At 42.3% G+C, this 16126-nt stretch overlaps 3 protein-coding genes across 8 annotated transcripts in view; 1 reads left to right on the forward strand and 2 right to left on the reverse strand.

Moving 5' to 3' along the window:
• Window positions 1–3276, forward strand: part of LOC118410511 (membrane progestin receptor beta-like) — a gene marked incomplete in the record, with an annotated part of 14487 nt that extends 11211 nt beyond the window's left edge. Inside the window, 2 exon segments of the mRNA XM_035812266.1 lie at window positions 1–200; window positions 202–3276. Of these exon segments, the coding sequence (XP_035668159.1) occupies window positions 1–200; window positions 202–567 (566 nt within the window).
• On the reverse strand, window positions 2918–12089 carry LOC118410510 (growth hormone-inducible transmembrane protein-like). Of its 6 annotated transcripts, none has more exons than XM_035812262.1 (8): window positions 12068–12089; window positions 9430–9671; window positions 8803–8914; window positions 7968–8109; window positions 7229–7427; window positions 4967–5065; window positions 3786–3957; window positions 2918–3425 (listed from the first exon to the last, which is right to left on the reverse strand). In XM_035812262.1, exons 2-8 carry the CDS (start codon window positions 9653–9655, stop codon window positions 3341–3343), a joined length of 1035 nt encoding a protein of 344 aa, XP_035668155.1. In that variant the 5' UTR covers window positions 9656–9671; window positions 12068–12089; the 3' UTR covers window positions 2918–3340. The 6 variants fall into 6 exon arrangements, with proteins under 6 accessions (XP_035668155.1, XP_035668153.1, XP_035668154.1 ...); XM_035812260.1 differs by lacking the exon at window positions 12068–12089 and adding an exon at window positions 11888–12048; XM_035812261.1 differs by lacking the exon at window positions 12068–12089 and adding an exon at window positions 11892–12038.
• A 100-nt stretch (window positions 12090–12189) lies between these two features.
• Window positions 12190–16126, reverse strand: LOC118410508 (Golgi-associated kinase 1A-like). The gene is made up of 4 exons (XM_035812256.1): window positions 15682–16126; window positions 14060–15158; window positions 13207–13436; window positions 12190–12998 (listed from the first exon to the last, which is right to left on the reverse strand). The coding sequence occupies exons 2-4, from the start codon at window positions 15071–15073 to the stop codon at window positions 12797–12799; spliced, it is 1446 nt and encodes a 481-aa protein (XP_035668149.1). The 5' UTR covers window positions 15074–15158; window positions 15682–16126; the 3' UTR covers window positions 12190–12796.

Here is a 16126-nt window from a genome sequence, read left to right on the forward strand (position 1 = left end):
CCATTTGCAGTGATCCGTGGTTTTCGCGTGTGTTTAAACCTGTCTTCTTCCCACCTGTTGGTAGTGAGCGGTTGTTACACGTGTATCTGTTGTTCGTACGGGAAGGTCAGGTTCAACCGACCCTATCCACCCATGCGCTGGGTACTGCAGATAAGCGCCATTGGCAGCATGTATGTTCTGTCCATGTCTCCCGTCCTGCACCGCGTCATGATGGACCACGCCCGCAACAGTATGGACACGGTGTCATGGATGCACGTGGCTCACACCGCCTTCTTCATGACAGGCGTCTTTTTCTACACGTCCAACGTACCTCATAGGTTTCAGCCGGGCATGTTCGACATCGTTGGTCACGGACACCAGCTCTTCCACGTTGCCATGGCAACAATGGCCATCATACAGTTTGAGACTGTTTTTCGTGACCTTCAATCCGGTCGCCACTTTCTGCTGTCTCGTCCGTCGGTCACGTCAATCACGGTGCAGGCCACTGTCGTCCTTTTATGTTGTGTAGTCAGCACTCTCACCATGGCGGCTAAAGTGCGCAGAAAGCTGAAGAACAAAGTACAGTAATTAAGTCGGTTGTTCTGAACTCTTGGTAAATCCATTATGGTCATCTGGCTATACAAGCTCATTTTCCTCTCCGTTATTTGTGCAAGGGGTCAAAACAGCCTCCCTAATTTGTGGCAATACAAACGTCCTCAGGTATAAATTCATCTGTAAAAGTTGGACAATTAGTCCAAAATTACATTAGAAAAGGGGCCAGAATTGAGTGTTGATTGACATAAGTTAGGTTGACAATGTCCTAGTCCAATGTCCAGGTGTAACCTGATCGAGAACACATGTACACAATTACTTAGTTTAACGTCACAAAACCGTTATAATGCAGTCTCTGGACATTTGAAAACTGACATTGTGCATTTAGGATCAAACAGCTAACTTGATGACATGGTGCATTTGGGATTAAACAGCTAACCTATTAATGCTATTAAAGGTCTTCAAGAGACCATAGGTGTAATGATGCTACAAAAGAACGAAGTGCTGAATATATAACGCTGCTCATGTAGAGATATAAAAATAGACTCCACATGAAAGCGTCGGACTATAACGCTAGAGGCGATGCTGATACGATCCAACTCCAATTGAAGTCAAATATTTTTCACTGGATTTGTTTGTTGCCTAGTGATCGGAAATCCGGTATGACTCAGATCTTAAGATTTTGCGAACGAAAGAAAGGTGCTAGGTGCGCAGTTCTATATCTTACCAAATGGAATGGGTGAAGTAAATGTAACAGATATTGTGTTTGAATTTGCGGTCCCGTTGTATTCTTTCCACTTGTGTACCACTGATGTGTGGCCAACGAACAAAGAAGCATCTCTGGATACAAATTCGCACAATGACTGCCGAAATTTCTTCAGTCAGCCATGAAATTAGCAGAACCATTGGCAGAACAAATATGTCACTGCTGTTACCTAAGAAGTTGTAACGTTGCGGAAAAGAATTTCACCGAACTTGTTAAGTCGTTGAAGTGAACGTCAGTAGCCCCCCTTCAGAAATCTTTGCCCGGAAGGAAGGCCAAGAAACCCGGCAACTCAGTTCGGACGTTTCTCAATGTCTGTAATCAATATGACGTTCCGATAAGTTTTGAAGTTGGCCCATATATGCAATTGAAATGTGAGAAATGAATTAAAAATAAGCGGTCTGATTTTGTAGTACAAGTGTGGCCGTCCGTTGGTACGTCTGTTTTCCAAGTTCGAGAGCAACAGATGGCTATGTCAGTCTTACATAATATTTACATCGCCATAACGTCTATAAATATTAGACATGGATTCGAATCCCTTCCGGTGAAAGTGCTGTAACTTGCACAAATCTAAGCACTACGCCCTCTGTTTTTACCGCGGAGGATGTGTGGATGCTGGGGGTGGGTGTGTATTGATATTGTCGTGCCCATTCTCCTACACAGAGACTGAAAAGAGGATCCGGACTTACGTATACCCGCGTCATCAAACTCCGACGGGCCCTGGAGGACTGAATGTCGCCGGATGCGGCTCTGTGTAGGAGAATGATCGTCTCCTGATTATTCTAATCCGTGAAACTACCTATGTCACTGACTCAGCCGAAATTCCTGCAAATATTTGAGTGAGACAGAGGAACTTTTAGTTGCAGTTTTAATGCACGTTACCAGGTGGCGTATCTAGCAACGAGGTCAGTATCATGAGTATGGTGGCTGAGCAAGCCGAAATCAGTACTAGTTGTTACAAAATACATGCGCATAACCTTAATGGGAACTGGCGGCTTGCACCATTTATGTTCTCCCTGTTAAAACCAGAGGTGGAATTAACTAACTACATACACTACGTGCCATTACGTTAAGTATTTAGTGCAAATACTGTTATTACGAAGTAAAGACAAAGCCATTTATTATATTAACTCTTGCATAAGAAGTTATTTCCACAGAACACCATGAACTTGCACCTTATCGCCAGTGTATTAATGTCCTTTTCAGCATGACTTTTATTGGGAGGAATTCAACTAATGGTACTTGGCACTTCATTATACCATATGGCGCTTTGGATTGTTAAATACTGTAAATGCAGAAATGTTCGCGGTTTTTGCGGTGACCACTTCACCGCGAATTTAAAACCACCGCGAACATTTTTCTATTATGAAATTAGATCGCAGTCTATGGTGTTACCGCGAACTTAAATCCACTGCGAAAAGTCCTTTTTCCCGCTACCGCGAAATTAAATCCCCGCAAACTTAAATACATTTACAGTAACATTGTGACTGCTGAGTACAATTGTATGAAAGCCCTCTAGACTTGGCTTTTCAGTAGATGCTCTGGCACAAATCTACATTAGTAGAGGAAACAACAAAGTTTTAACTTTAAAAAGGGGTCATAATAAGAAATTGGACAAAAATATCTAATCATTTTGTCTTTAATCACTTTGTAACATTCAGATCACAGTACATGTATCTGAGTATCATGCGCTGGATACTAGATATTTCAAATTATTTGTGACATACAGACTTAAGCGAAGAGCACACACTTATTCTGCATACATGTTGTTGCCCTCTATTGTACCATTTACCATTTCATACCCCAACTAGGGAAAGCTGGAATCTCCACCTTGAACATCCAGTCATGTGGATAAACTAAAGCAAATGTTACTCAATTGTGACCCCATCTAATATGAGATGGTAACTTTTGGTTAACTTCAAATTACCTGCTATCAATGCCATATTAATGGAAATCATTTTGTACATAAATAAGTGGCAGATCAGTCACAGATAAAATCTGATAACTACACGATAATTTCAGCAAATCCCGATCTGCCTCCATGTTTCAGCGCCTCTTGTTCCCACCACCAGCAAGCAGGGTGGCAATTCTGATGAAGATGTTGAGTGTGTCGATGTAGATCCTCAGAGAACTGTAACAACAACATAAGAGTGCAGTCATTATCAGGAACTCTCAGGACAAGAACAGTCATTATCAGTAATTAATCTTCATACATCTTCCATACTGGTCCGTCCAGTTTCCGTATGGCAAAGTTGGAGTGGACCATGGAAAGTAAGGTTTTCGCATCTCCACTCCATTAGTGACTGATGCGTTACTATTCTTCCCGGAGTCCAGGTGAAGGAGATATGATGTAATTCCCATGTGGCTGATACGAGATGGAGGTTTGCCATGGTACTGAAAAACTACAGCATAATTGATGTTTTCTTGACATCCCCCTATTGTTCCCATCTTCTATTTCTCTCAGCTGATAGTTTTGTCATGCTGAACTTACGCATTGACGGGGTCGTATGGGCGAGCAGCGTAGAGGGGATAGGTTTCTGCTTTCCTGATGATATGCTGAGTGTCGTACAACAGGAAGGCTCCAAACAGGATGAGTCCACCGTACATACTGATGGAGTACAGACCCAGCCCCAGGGCTCCGGTGGGTGGGATGAACATGTTCCCTACACAGGGACACAAGCCAGTGGACAACAATGTAAGTCTAAATGTGACATCTTCATGAATTTTCACTTAAAGGAAAAAAAAAACTCTGTATTTACACACTTCACAAGTCACATATTAAGACTTAAAGGCATACTACGGGATTTTTGAACAAAACAAAAAGTAGCTTTTCCTACTTTTTCTTTACATTGTTAGTTCAATCAACCCTATAGCATTGCATACCAATATTCATTGAGAGATGCTGCGACATCAATGCACCACATAAGCATGATGTATAAAAATTGTGATCTCCCAAGAAACAGATGGGCACAGGCTGGTTACTGCCTCTGTGTGTTGTTGTTTCTTGCTTATCAGCCTGGCTTCCCAGTGGGGGGCCAGTTGACAGTTCCTCTGAGTACAGTAGACTAGCTTTCTGCACAAGGTTTCTTGCAGTTTTGAAGGGAATATGACCTTAGCTTGTTGATATCCTACGAAATAGACTAATAAGTTCATGATTATATGCTATTTTAGAATGATTAGATATAGGTGTTTCCAAAGAAGGTCTCCATTGTGTTCTTTATCTGCAGTCTGACATGCATGTGCTAACTGATTACCCCACCCCGGGGGACCTACCAGTGGCAAGCAAGACCCGGAGGGTCTAACTTGGGGGGACACAAGGTTACAGGGTGCCTAGAGCGGAATGTTTGTAGGCTAATCCTTTACGTTGCAAACGTGAAATAATGACACAAAAGTGTCAAAAAGTGACAAAAAGTAGTAGTAAATCTGATATTTCTTAATTCTAGAATATTTCAAATTTGAGCGCAAAAAACTGCGTAGTATGCCTTTAAATGAAATGTATGGTACAGTGGTACTTGAAAAGGCTTTAATGTCTGATAGAGTATTTCAAACCATTTATCTGATAGATTGTGCTGTGACCAACAACATTAGGTGCTTGTATGCCAGCACAACAGAAAGACAATTACTCCTAAAATCTTTACAAGCTTTGTCACAGTACTGGTTCAACATACTAACCAATAGAAGCCATGAAGACAACACCCAATCCAATGGCCAAAGGTCCGCCCATGTTCAGAAACTTCTCACTGGGAGCACACACTGCAACAGCTGACAGACCTGCAACACAGCAGTATCATCTGTCACAAACAGACACAATCTGCACCAAACCAGTCAGGGTTGCCAATAATGTTTGATACAATACACCTGATCTTCAGCCATACTGTCTGTCACACAGGTATATTATGCAGGAGACACGCATGGTGAATTTCACGGTAGTTATACAGTACAAACTAAAAGTGTTATTAAATGTTTAGTCTGTAAATTGACAGCTTGGAAATTGACAGTATAGTAAAATAGGTATACATTGTTAGGGGATACAGATGTTATGTCACAAAAGACTAAACAGCAAAAATATAGGGCATGTCTTCATTTTGTCTCTCACATGTCACAAGATTTCATAGTGTAGCAAATATGGAAATCTTGACAACATCAGCTTTGTTCCAGTCTGCAGTCAAGACCAGTTTATGGTTCATCTTGTTAAGTACAGAGTTTGTTAACAAGGTGTCAGAACAAGAAATCAGCTTACAGAACTTTGGGGCCATGTGGATATCTAGTGTTAAGTGTAGATTCTGAGGGAAAGAAGCTGGACCACAACATTTTTTTTATCTAACAATAATGTATAATAGCTATAAGCACAGAATACAGCTGTGGAAATACCACTTGCATGCACAGATTACTGTCTACTGAGTAATTACATTGTGTTGCCATTACATTACAAATACAGCATACCAATGCTCAATTACTAGACATCACCTTACCCTTAAAAAGAGAATTAGCCCGTTTAAACTCACCTACAATTTAGTGGTCTCACAATCAAAGCAATCCGTATATAATAACTAAAACTAAAGCTGGAATGCTTGCTAACCTTATATTTGTGTTGACACAATGACCAATGGCTATGTACAAGATTGAAGGTGGAGATAGGCATGCGTACTTCATTGAACCAAACCACGGGCTTTTTGGCGTGGGCAAACAGTTGGATACTGATTACCCTTTTAGTGGTCAGATTGATTCATTTCTTCATCCAAGTGGAACTTATGGTGTTAAAAATCAACAGATTATATTAGACATTTTGAAAAGTTCCCATCTTGGTGCAAATGCAGATATTAAGGAGAGAATGGCAAGAAGAGATGAGTAAGATTAATATCTAAATATATAAGTTGATAAGTATCAAGGAGGTTTGGAATTTGCAATATCACAAAACAGATATTTCATGGTATGTTTCCACTGACAATATCTTCTTATTGAACCTCCATGATTTTACTAAATCCACCTGCCTTTCAATGAAAACTTCACAATACATGTACATGTATAGTGAGTGAATGTAGTGTATATTATTTCTTCTGGGTTGAATATAGCAAACATTGCCAGTTAAGTTGGAATCCCTTTTGTGATTGACCCTCAGGTCAGAATGAATGAAACAATGGACAATGCATACTGAGTGTTGGATCCATCTATGTGCACAGGGTATTTTAACCAATCATAGCTAGATAGTTTACTGCCATAGTCAGGTAGCCAAAATAAACTCTGACCATTGTCAACAACCTAAAAGTAATTGACTGACCCAACGAACATTTAGGAAAATTCAACATCAATGTGAATGTTACTTAGTTAATCATAACTGCAGTATCAGAATATTTCTGTTACGTGAATCTTAACATAGCTAGATATCTAAAACATATTGAGCAAACACATGAAACCTTGAACATATCCAAAAAATGCGTATGTGTACTTTTTCAACCGCACTGCAAACACTTAATGTCAATTGTAAACTTGGACTTATGGACCCAACTTGAATTTTTCATACACATGTACTTAAAATAGCACCACCTGTAGACATAGGTATGCAGCTGCATGCAGGAGGGTGGGGTACATCGAATACTACAGCAAGTAGGCGTCAATGTACAAGCTAATCATGGGGGTCCTACAAACATGACAGACTTCTGAACCATAGTATGCATGTTGCTGGAGGAAATAATGTACAAGTGATTAAAGGAAACCTCAAGCTAACAACAAAGTTATCCCTACCCCAACTGTAGTTGGTCTGACTTAGACTTGTGGGTTCCCTTGTGTCTGAGGTAGTTAGATTGTTCCAGCAGGCTTGATCAGCATCCATCTTCTTCACGTCCTTCCAGTCCTCAATTGGCTTCGCAAGGATATTGATATGATAATATTGTAATCTGTATGTATGTAGATTCCTGTAGGGCTGCTAGTGCTTACCTCCCACAATCCCAGCTGTGTACCATGCTGCCCGCATCAGGATAGGTCCTCCGATGAAACACAGAGGTGCCACCACAGCACCCATCACTGCTGCATGGGTCAGCCAGGCCAGCTGCTTGGTACCGAAGCCAGGAGAGTACGGAATGGAGTGGGTGATCATGTTGGTTCCGATAATTGCTGCAAAAGTGGCTCCGATGGCCTACATGGAGTGTCAGGATTGAAAAATCATAAGAGCAAAGCAAATTTTCTCTTTTCACATACTGATTTACAGTCTTCCATACTTCATGTCATCCATTTTGTAGCAAACTTGGATTACTAGAATCCTTGCAGTAAAAATGTCGGAACAGTATGTAGTAGGATATGTATAATAGATAAACTTTAAAATGTCATGTTTTAAATGCCGTAACCATTTGATTATAAAAATTTGGTAGAAATGACTATAAACTCTACTCAACTTCGCTCCTCATTTTCTTGTACTAATAAGTACCCCTTTAGATGCCTGCCAATATAATCTGTTCATTTTTAATCGGTCCAAAATCTGATCATCTGACTTTTTTTACCGGTCCAACAAAAAATTTTTACCATTAAACCCCCACTGGTGGTGCTTGTTTCCCAATACACCACAACTTGCACAATGAACAATGCCACTGCAGATAAACAATAATCAATACCCTCCTCCACATAGAACAGAGCTAATTGTAGACACAGTACTAGCACAACAGTTGGAAAAGATGTTTACCAGCCAGGAGTTCTTTGCGACGAGATTGAGCATGGCAGGGCTCCTGAAGACTGCTGCAGCTGTTGCTGCTGTCACAATGATCCCACCACCAAAGTACATGTAGGTGTCCCTGATTCTGGCCTTCACGTAGTCCTGCCACATCCTGCAGAAAATGGCAAGATTAATTTGTGGAACGGCATCATTGCAATTAGTAGTTTACATACAGAATACACAACCCGTAATTTGAACTAGCCTTTCTTGAAATGGACAGTCCTAGTCCATAGTAACACTGGACACCAATACAATACTTACACAGACTTCTCCAGTGCGGCTTACTGTGCCCCTGGTTCGCTGGACAGTCCCAGTCCATAGTAACACAGGGCACCAATACAATACTTACACAGACTTCTCCAGTGCCCCTGGTTCGCTGGACAGTCCCAGTCCATAGTAACACAGGGCACCAATACAATACTTACACAGACTTCTCCAGTGCCCCTGGTTCGCTGGACAGTCCCAGTCCATAGTAACACAGGGCACCAATACAATACTTACACAGACTTCTCCAGTGCCCCTGGTTCGCTGGACAGTCCCAGTCCATAGTAACACAGGGCACCAATACAATACTTACACAGACTTCTCCAGTGCCCCTGGTTCGCTGGACAGTCCCAGTCCATAGTAACACAGGGCACCAATACAATACTTACACAGACTTCTCCAGTGCCCCTGGTTCGCTGGACAGTCCCAGTCCATAGTAACACAGGGCACCAATACAATACTTACACAGACTTCTCCAGTGCCCCTGGTTCGCTGGACATACCCAGTCCATAGTAACACAGGGCACCAATACAATACTTACACAGACTTCTCCAGTGCCCCTGGTTCGCTGGACAGACCCAGTCCATAGTAACACAGGGCACCAATACCAAACAGTGCTGCTCCAGCTGCTGCCCCTTGACCGATGGAAATTGCTGCAAATTCAGAAAATTTCTTTAATTTGCTTATTCCAGCTATATATGGAAGCATTGACCAGATTGATCAAAAATGTTTCAGAAAGAACTTTTAAACATTTTATGCAATCAACAGCAAGCAAAATATAACACAACAACTTAGAAGAAGCAATGTTATCTATAATAATAGTGTATATCATTTACAAAAACAAAACAACCAACATTACACATACACGTACATACAGAAACTTTCGTTTCTTTTGGGGGTTTTTTAGGCTACCAACTTCAATTTGCTGAAGACTTTTGTAGCCTATATAGGAAAGTCGTGTAAAGTGCCTTTCCCAAGGGCACAAGATCAGTGACACGGCGGGGTTTGAACTCAGGACCTTCTGCACCTGAGTCAAACATGCTGTCGATTGCGCCACGCGGTCTCACAACACACATACTTATCACAATATCAGTCAGCTTTCTATGGTAACAAGTAACAACCTTGGTCACACTGAAGCCCAAGAAGATTAGAAGTCAAAGCCCCTCACCTGCCATTCCACGTGCTACAGATGTAGTACCTTCCACCTCTCTTGCTCCCACCCTTGACTTGAAGGCTCGTGCCCGAGTGGCCATGCTTTGGGACCGTACGGTAAGCGGAGAGCCGGTAACGAATCGGAGCCCTGCTGACCGGAGGGGGGTTGCCTGGGCCACCCTGGATGGGATCTGTGTGGCCAGCCGCCCCAGGGGCATGACTGCCAGCCTAGTCACCAGCATGTCTGATTTGTCTTACCTGAAAACATATAGAAACTTGTCATAAAGACATGCAAGTGTATAACATTGTTGTATGCATTAAGTGCTACCTATTTTTTTTTCAAATACCTTGTTACATCATCACAGTCCTTGTTGGGGTTGGCGGAAACGGCTGCCCGGTCGGTCGGCGGAAACCCCTGCCCAGTCCGGTCCGGAGGTTGGTTTTGGGGGTTTCGAGTCTTGCATACAACAGAGTAAGGTATCTAGTGCAGCTGCGCCTTCTTGCAGCAGAAAGCATTGTAATCTCAATATTAAACATACACTAATCGTAGAATAAACTTATACAAAACCGTGTCGAAATTTTGGACGGGGTTTTGGTTGGAAAACGGCTGATAGTATTCTGTATCTAAATTATGACGAGGGTAATCGTGTACATGCTGTAAATCCGATCGTATTACGGCCGTATTTACAGGGCGCTATCACGTGGAGCGCGGTCGGTAATATTAAGAATATTTATCTTTTGAATACCGTGTAGACGGAATATTAATGAGAACATAATTGATTATTAATCAAACAGCCTGAAACTGCAATCTTTGATTGATCACGATACTATTTTCTCACATGTTGGAAATGAAGAAACCCGAAAATGATAAAGATTTAACCAAGGATTTAATATTTTAACGTGTTCGTGGCCAAAGCACTAAAAGTATCTCACCAACACACCTACAGCACAAGATCCGCAAAACGCAATGACTTCAAACTACCAAAACCAAAAACAACAGCTGCAACGAAGTCTTTTCTCTACCGGTGCTCAAAATCCTACAACACCACGATAAACAACGTGGCCATGGTCGGCTCGAGAATTTTTTTTAATTAGCAATTAATGTTCAACACGAGTGTCACATACTCTGATCAATGCCCACATCTTCTTTGACTAAAGCTATTTTGAAGAGCAAGTAATGATAAAGTTTACTACTGTCCCCTATTAGAAGCGCCTCATACATATCCACGTGTCTACACCGCTGCGTATTTCGGGGTCAACGACCTAATGTGCGCCACATGGAATGCCGAAAACCTCCGATGAATTACACACTCCAATCAATCCAACCTACAATTTTCTTGTTTCAGATTATATAAATATAAAACTAGTGTTGGGATAACATTTCCGAAAAAAAAAATCAAGGCGCTAATCAGTTCTTACGGTGAGGACACGCGGCTCATTATCGACCTTATAAGCGCTAATGAGCTGGCATCACCGAAATCTGGTGTTTACCGTAAATGTGTATAAGATCGAAATTACGCCGTTATTACGGTAATTACGGTAATGTTTACGATATTAGTGCTACTGTTCAACGTAGGGTCAGCCTACACGAGAAATGCACCTAAATTACTGTTGCGACAGCAAGCCATATTGTTTACATTTGGTACACTCGAAACTCCCAAAACCAACCTCCAGACCGGACCGGGCAGCGGTTTCCGCCGACCGACCGGGCAGCCGTTTCCGCCAACCCTCCTTGTTGCAAGACCATAAATATTTATTTGAACAAAAAGCCCTCTCACACAGATCAGAATGTATGTGCGGCGACAGAAATTCTAGGTAATATGTCAAAGGTAAATAATTTGAAAACAGTCCTTGTCTCAACCATAATGAATATGTTTCGATTTGCATAACAACGTCACGGTGGGCTTTGTTTTCTTTTTCCGGGCTTTACTAGTATTTGATGAAGGAAAGCAGTTCGAATGGAGGACACAATACTTGGTAAAATCAATCTTCACCAAATGAACAGTAAATTTTGGTCAGTATCTCAGCCAGCAAGGTCGAGGTTCCAACATATCTCCTTGGTCCTCTCCAGTGTCGTCGGTTGTGTAAATGCCCCCCCTCCCCATGCACAAGTGACAGTCTACCAGGCCAAGTCAACAACATACGTTCACGTACGTTTCGACTCGCTCATGTAAGTTGTTATTGTCATAATCACATAACATATGTGTTTAAGATCTACGTACTATAGCGTCATACTTTATATATCCAAGGAGCTTTTAAAAGCTCCTTGATATATCTGCGCGTCATGATGACACTCACCGTCCGGCGTCCTCTGGAGCTTACTACTCATACGCCCTTCTTTACCTGTTCCTCTTCCCTGACCTCTTTGACGTTGATGTCAACAAAATTAGCAATGCACAGTCTTCTTAAACAAAGCGAGATGCTCAACGATACACCTCCAACCAACTTGTACACAACTTGGCAAGGACACCTACGTACTGATGCTTGTTCCCTCGGCTTCTAGAATGGTCTCCTATCGACTCCTTACGCGTGTTGTGCAATGTTACATTGCGTCATATGCCATATTTAAGTCATCAATCACGCTGGTTACTTTTAGACTTTAAATAAGTTCATTTGTTACAAAAGAAATATAATGCATTGCTTAACTTACTGACCCTTATAGTAATCAAATAAACACTTTACTTCACGACAAGTGTTTGCTTGAAATATAATTTTCCAGGATCGTCACTAGGGGGCGTTGGTGCACTGACAGTTGTTTTTTATGGTGCGAGACCACAGTTCAGTCTCGTACACAGGGTACTCTGCATTGTTGATGTGCTCGTATCCAGAACACTGTGTGACAAGGCAAGAATCTCCAAGAAGATGTTGGGTTGTAATTAGTATCATGTTTTATGGCTCTCTCCTGTCGACCGGGATTCTCTAGCGACAGTCAGTAGCATGAACGTTACGATCTTCTACGAGTCATTTTAGCTTTGTTATTGGGTCTTACGGCAACCAGGATGGAATCCTAAATGCACAAATGCAGTGCGCAGTCTTTTGCCAAGTCCCGATTCCCAGATAAAAATAAAAAATAAAACAACTTTCGCCAAGGCCCTAGAGACGCCGGTGAAGGAGGCTAACCTTAATCTGTAAGTACACATCATTAGCAAACAACGTTAACTATGATTATAAATTCTACTGCAAAAATTCCGCATTATATGATGGGCATTAGTCTAAATTCTAATATATTATAAAGCAGACAGTGCATTACGATCAGTTTCAAGCTATTGTAAGGAAATTAACGCGTTTTTCTTGTAGCTATGCTAATTCTAACTCGTTCTTACTATAATTTATTTCCTTAAAATTACTATAATTTATTTTTGTCTTCCTAATGAACATCGACTTCAGTAATCATCCACTAAAGCAATTCCTTGCTCATCTATGTAATCTGCAAGAATTTGTCCCCTTTTCTGCAGAATGTGGACATATTTGGTCAGATTGTCTCGGTCTTGTGTTTTCCAGAAAACCCTGTCCACTTGTAAGGACCGCAGCAGCAGCTCAGCCAACCGTCCAGACTTCAACACCTCCACGGCTCTCCGTGGAACCCTATAGAAATGGAAAGAAAAGAGAAATATTGCTCCTCTGCAAATCAAGTGCTATTAAAGTAAACTGTGCTGTTCTCTATCACAGATAGCTATTTCTTTCTTGGATTCTAGCGAACGTTGCGTATGACTGACTTGGCGGAAGTTGTACTTTACATAAGCATTTTTTTGTTCTCTATCATGACTCCGCTGTTTATGGATGTTTCACGTACTCGTCGATCCCAGCAAGCAGTCGGAAGTCCAAGTTGTCCTCCTGCCGTTCTGCAACACCTGCGTTATCCAGGAACACCAGTCTACTCGGGTCATTCCTGTTGCTGAAGATGTGTACCAGCATGAGTTGCGCGTCCGGGTTGTCACAGTCTGCGGTCCGTCCGTCCGACTCACACTTGTCCTGCTCTGTTGGCCTGAACCCGCAGCAGTTCCTGTCAAGGCGGTCATAGACCTAAGTAGGAAATAAGAAATAATCACGACTCCTCTCCAAGGAATATGTATAACGGCTGAAACATGTATGATGCTGCCTTCACTAGTAATTGTACAATTATATGTCTAGGAATAAATAATATTTGAGCGCAGAATTCGAACTTTTTCTTTGTATGATGAATGTGCGTCATAAAGAAAGGGAGCAAGAAAGTCACTTGACATTTGTTATGAAAGTAAAATGCCACCTTGCAAGACGCAGTGGTATTGCACAATGCGATATGCTCACATGTCAACAGGTGTCAAACACGGATACACCAGCCACCAGTCCAGCTCGAGAACACGCATTTTGCACGTGTCTGTGCATGCTATACTAGACCATAGATCGGGTGCTTTAGCACAGCACTTTCATGCCTTTTACCAAAGGAAACGCGCATGTGATCAACGCCATACAGATGATCAGTGGGCAATCAATGCATTCATAGCAAAATAAAGTTTTATATCTAACGTTAACAACTAAACCTGTAGAAGTTTATAGACTTGACTACAGGCTACAGAAACAACTCTCAAACTTAAAAAGGGGGTGATAGATAACGTTACGCCTTTGCCCGATGTTTTACTGATCATTTCCTTTCTATATTGCCTCACCTGAAGGAGGAAGTCAAACATGGCGAGACGTGCCCACTCCAGGTGCACCACGGAACACCTGTCCCATGGACGAGGCTTCCTGCCGTCAGCCCAGCACCGAGCCCTCAGGATGGACTGATATGTCGACCAGTCCAGCTCAAAGGAGTTCTGGTCCTCTTGAAAATCTCCGCCGTGAATAAGGTCCGGATCCCACCATATCAGCGGCCTCGCCCGGCCGTCCTCGTATCGGAGCCCGAGATGACCCAGTCCGGTAAAGGCTCGTGCCACCGCCGGGAGGGCACGGTCCCACCCCAGCACTCTGTCTAGATGGTACGCCACGACTTCAAACATGTCTCGGTAGCTTTTCAGTACAGCGCACTGATCGGTGCAAACAGACAGGTGATCGTTCGTGGTGGGTTGAATTTCGAAATTGCCGTGTTTATCGAAAACGATCTTATCCACTTTAGGATGATGGGGTATGTTCTCGAGATGGGAGATGTTCCAAGTCGCCAGATGAATCATCTTGTCAATGTCGTCTGCGCTAAACCATTCCGGAGCCCGACTCCGCTGAATGGGCGAATGGTTGGATTTTTTTCGTAAACTTTTGGAATCTGACCGTCCGTTCGGCTTGGACACGACTGTCTTAATATTCTGTAGATGGAGGTCTTTTGTTTCCGTGACCATGCCTTTGTCTTCACCGGGTACTTTCTCGTCAAGCCTTTCTTCAACAATGTCAATGACAGGTGTTTTAGTTGATTTAGAGCGGTCGTACTGTAGGCTGTTAGGGACATTGGTTTTTAGGTGTGATTCTACCTCACTATGAATAGTCTCATCACTCGGGTATTCTGCATCAGCATGATTAGAGACCATCTTCTGTTTCTTGACGTGATTATCTAAAAACCCTGGTAAATTGATGGAGGTGTTCCTGTTCTTTATGCCGTATGAATAACTGGCGAACAGGAAAAACCCACAGAATGACATTATGAAGATCCCAATGACCATTTTTATTCGCCCGCTTGTCCACGACATAGCCATTTTGTAACCCTTTATACCTTTACAGTGTCTGTGACTAATACGAATGCTTGTTGAACCGCGTTGTTCTTTTCAAACATAGATGTATCTGCGGAAGACAATAGAAAAAGGTTAATATGGCTTCTGCAGAATGACCCGATTTATACATGATATGTACATCTGCTGAATTAAATCATGTGACAAAGGGTTTGTTCCATTCGGCAGTGAAGGATGTGTGACCCAGAACAAACCAATCAATCAATCAATCAAAATACTAGTAAGGACGGTTAACGTGTTGTAAACGAACTTGAATTCTCAAACCACACAAGAAGCCATTTACTACATATTGAAGTGCTCAGTTTTGTATACGTCCGAATGGACCAGTATTCTGTCCCCCAATAAATGGACGTCGGACCTACCCTGGAGGCCATCCGGGATCGGGCAGCTAGGACCTACCCTTTATAACTCCTTCGGGCTTAAACTCCCCCGAAGTGCTAATGTGAGATTGTCGGGCTGACTGCCTTGGCTCCCCAAACAAAACTTGCTAACAAACCTCGCTAGCTACCCGGTCCTGTCTGGCCCCCAGGGTACGTCGGACCCGGTCTTATTGTGTTGCTTTGTCATAAACCCACCTATGGCTACTGAGGAATAGCACACTTAACGGGACACGAAAATGGCATCTCTCCTGCGGAAATTGACATGCCCGACTCAGCAGGTGATCAGTCTCGTTGTTTGGAGAAGAACCTGAATAATCTCCAACCAGATCCACGGTGCGTAATGTATAGTATCAAACTTCCCGTTTGACTCCCTTAGTCGGCTATACTCCCTGGCCAGCTTTCATACTAGCTTATGGCACCGTAAGATCTGCTTGGAGATTAAACCTGAAGAGATAAGTGGTCTAGTCAGGTTCACAATTGTTGTTCCTCGAGGCCTTCACTTTGACCACATTTAAAGAGACGTTAATGAAATATCACAAATAAACAACAAAGTATATCAGAGGGAAAATCTTTCATCGCGAACGATTGATGACTTAGAAAATTATACTGAAACCGATCGTATTTCGGTGTTTCTTTGCAC

The sequence above is a fragment of the Branchiostoma floridae genome, chromosome 2 (assembly GCF_000003815.2).
Source record: "Branchiostoma floridae strain S238N-H82 chromosome 2, Bfl_VNyyK, whole genome shotgun sequence".
NCBI lineage: Eukaryota > Metazoa > Chordata > Leptocardii > Amphioxiformes > Branchiostomatidae > Branchiostoma > Branchiostoma floridae.

What these genes read in the sequence shown, in the direction of transcription:
- LOC118410508 (XM_035812256.1), bottom strand. Translation starts at nt 15,073, where the DNA reads ATGGCTATGTCGTGGACAAGCGGGCGAATAAAAATGGTCATTGGGATC. An exon ending in TGTTTGACTTCCTCCTTCAG is followed by an intron (nt 13,437 to 14,059) that starts GTGAGGCAATAT and finishes TTTCCTACTTAG; the next exon opens with GTCTATGACCGCCTTGACAG. An exon ending in CTGCTTGCTGGGATCGACGA is followed by an intron (nt 12,999 to 13,206) that starts GTACGTGAAACA and finishes CCATTTCTATAG; the next exon opens with GGTTCCACGGAGAGCCGTGG.
- LOC118410510 (XM_035812262.1), bottom strand. Translation starts at nt 9,655, where the DNA reads ATGCTGGTGACTAGGCTGGCAGTCATGCCCCTGGGGCGGCTGGCCACA. An exon ending in TGTAGCACGTGGAATGGCAG is followed by an intron (nt 8,915 to 9,429) that starts GTGAGGGGCTTT and finishes CTGAATTTGCAG; the next exon opens with CAATTTCCATCGGTCAAGGG. An exon ending in CACAGCTGGGATTGTGGGAG is followed by an intron (nt 5,066 to 7,228) that starts GTAAGCACTAGC and finishes GCTGTGTTGCAG; the next exon opens with GTCTGTCAGCTGTTGCAGTG.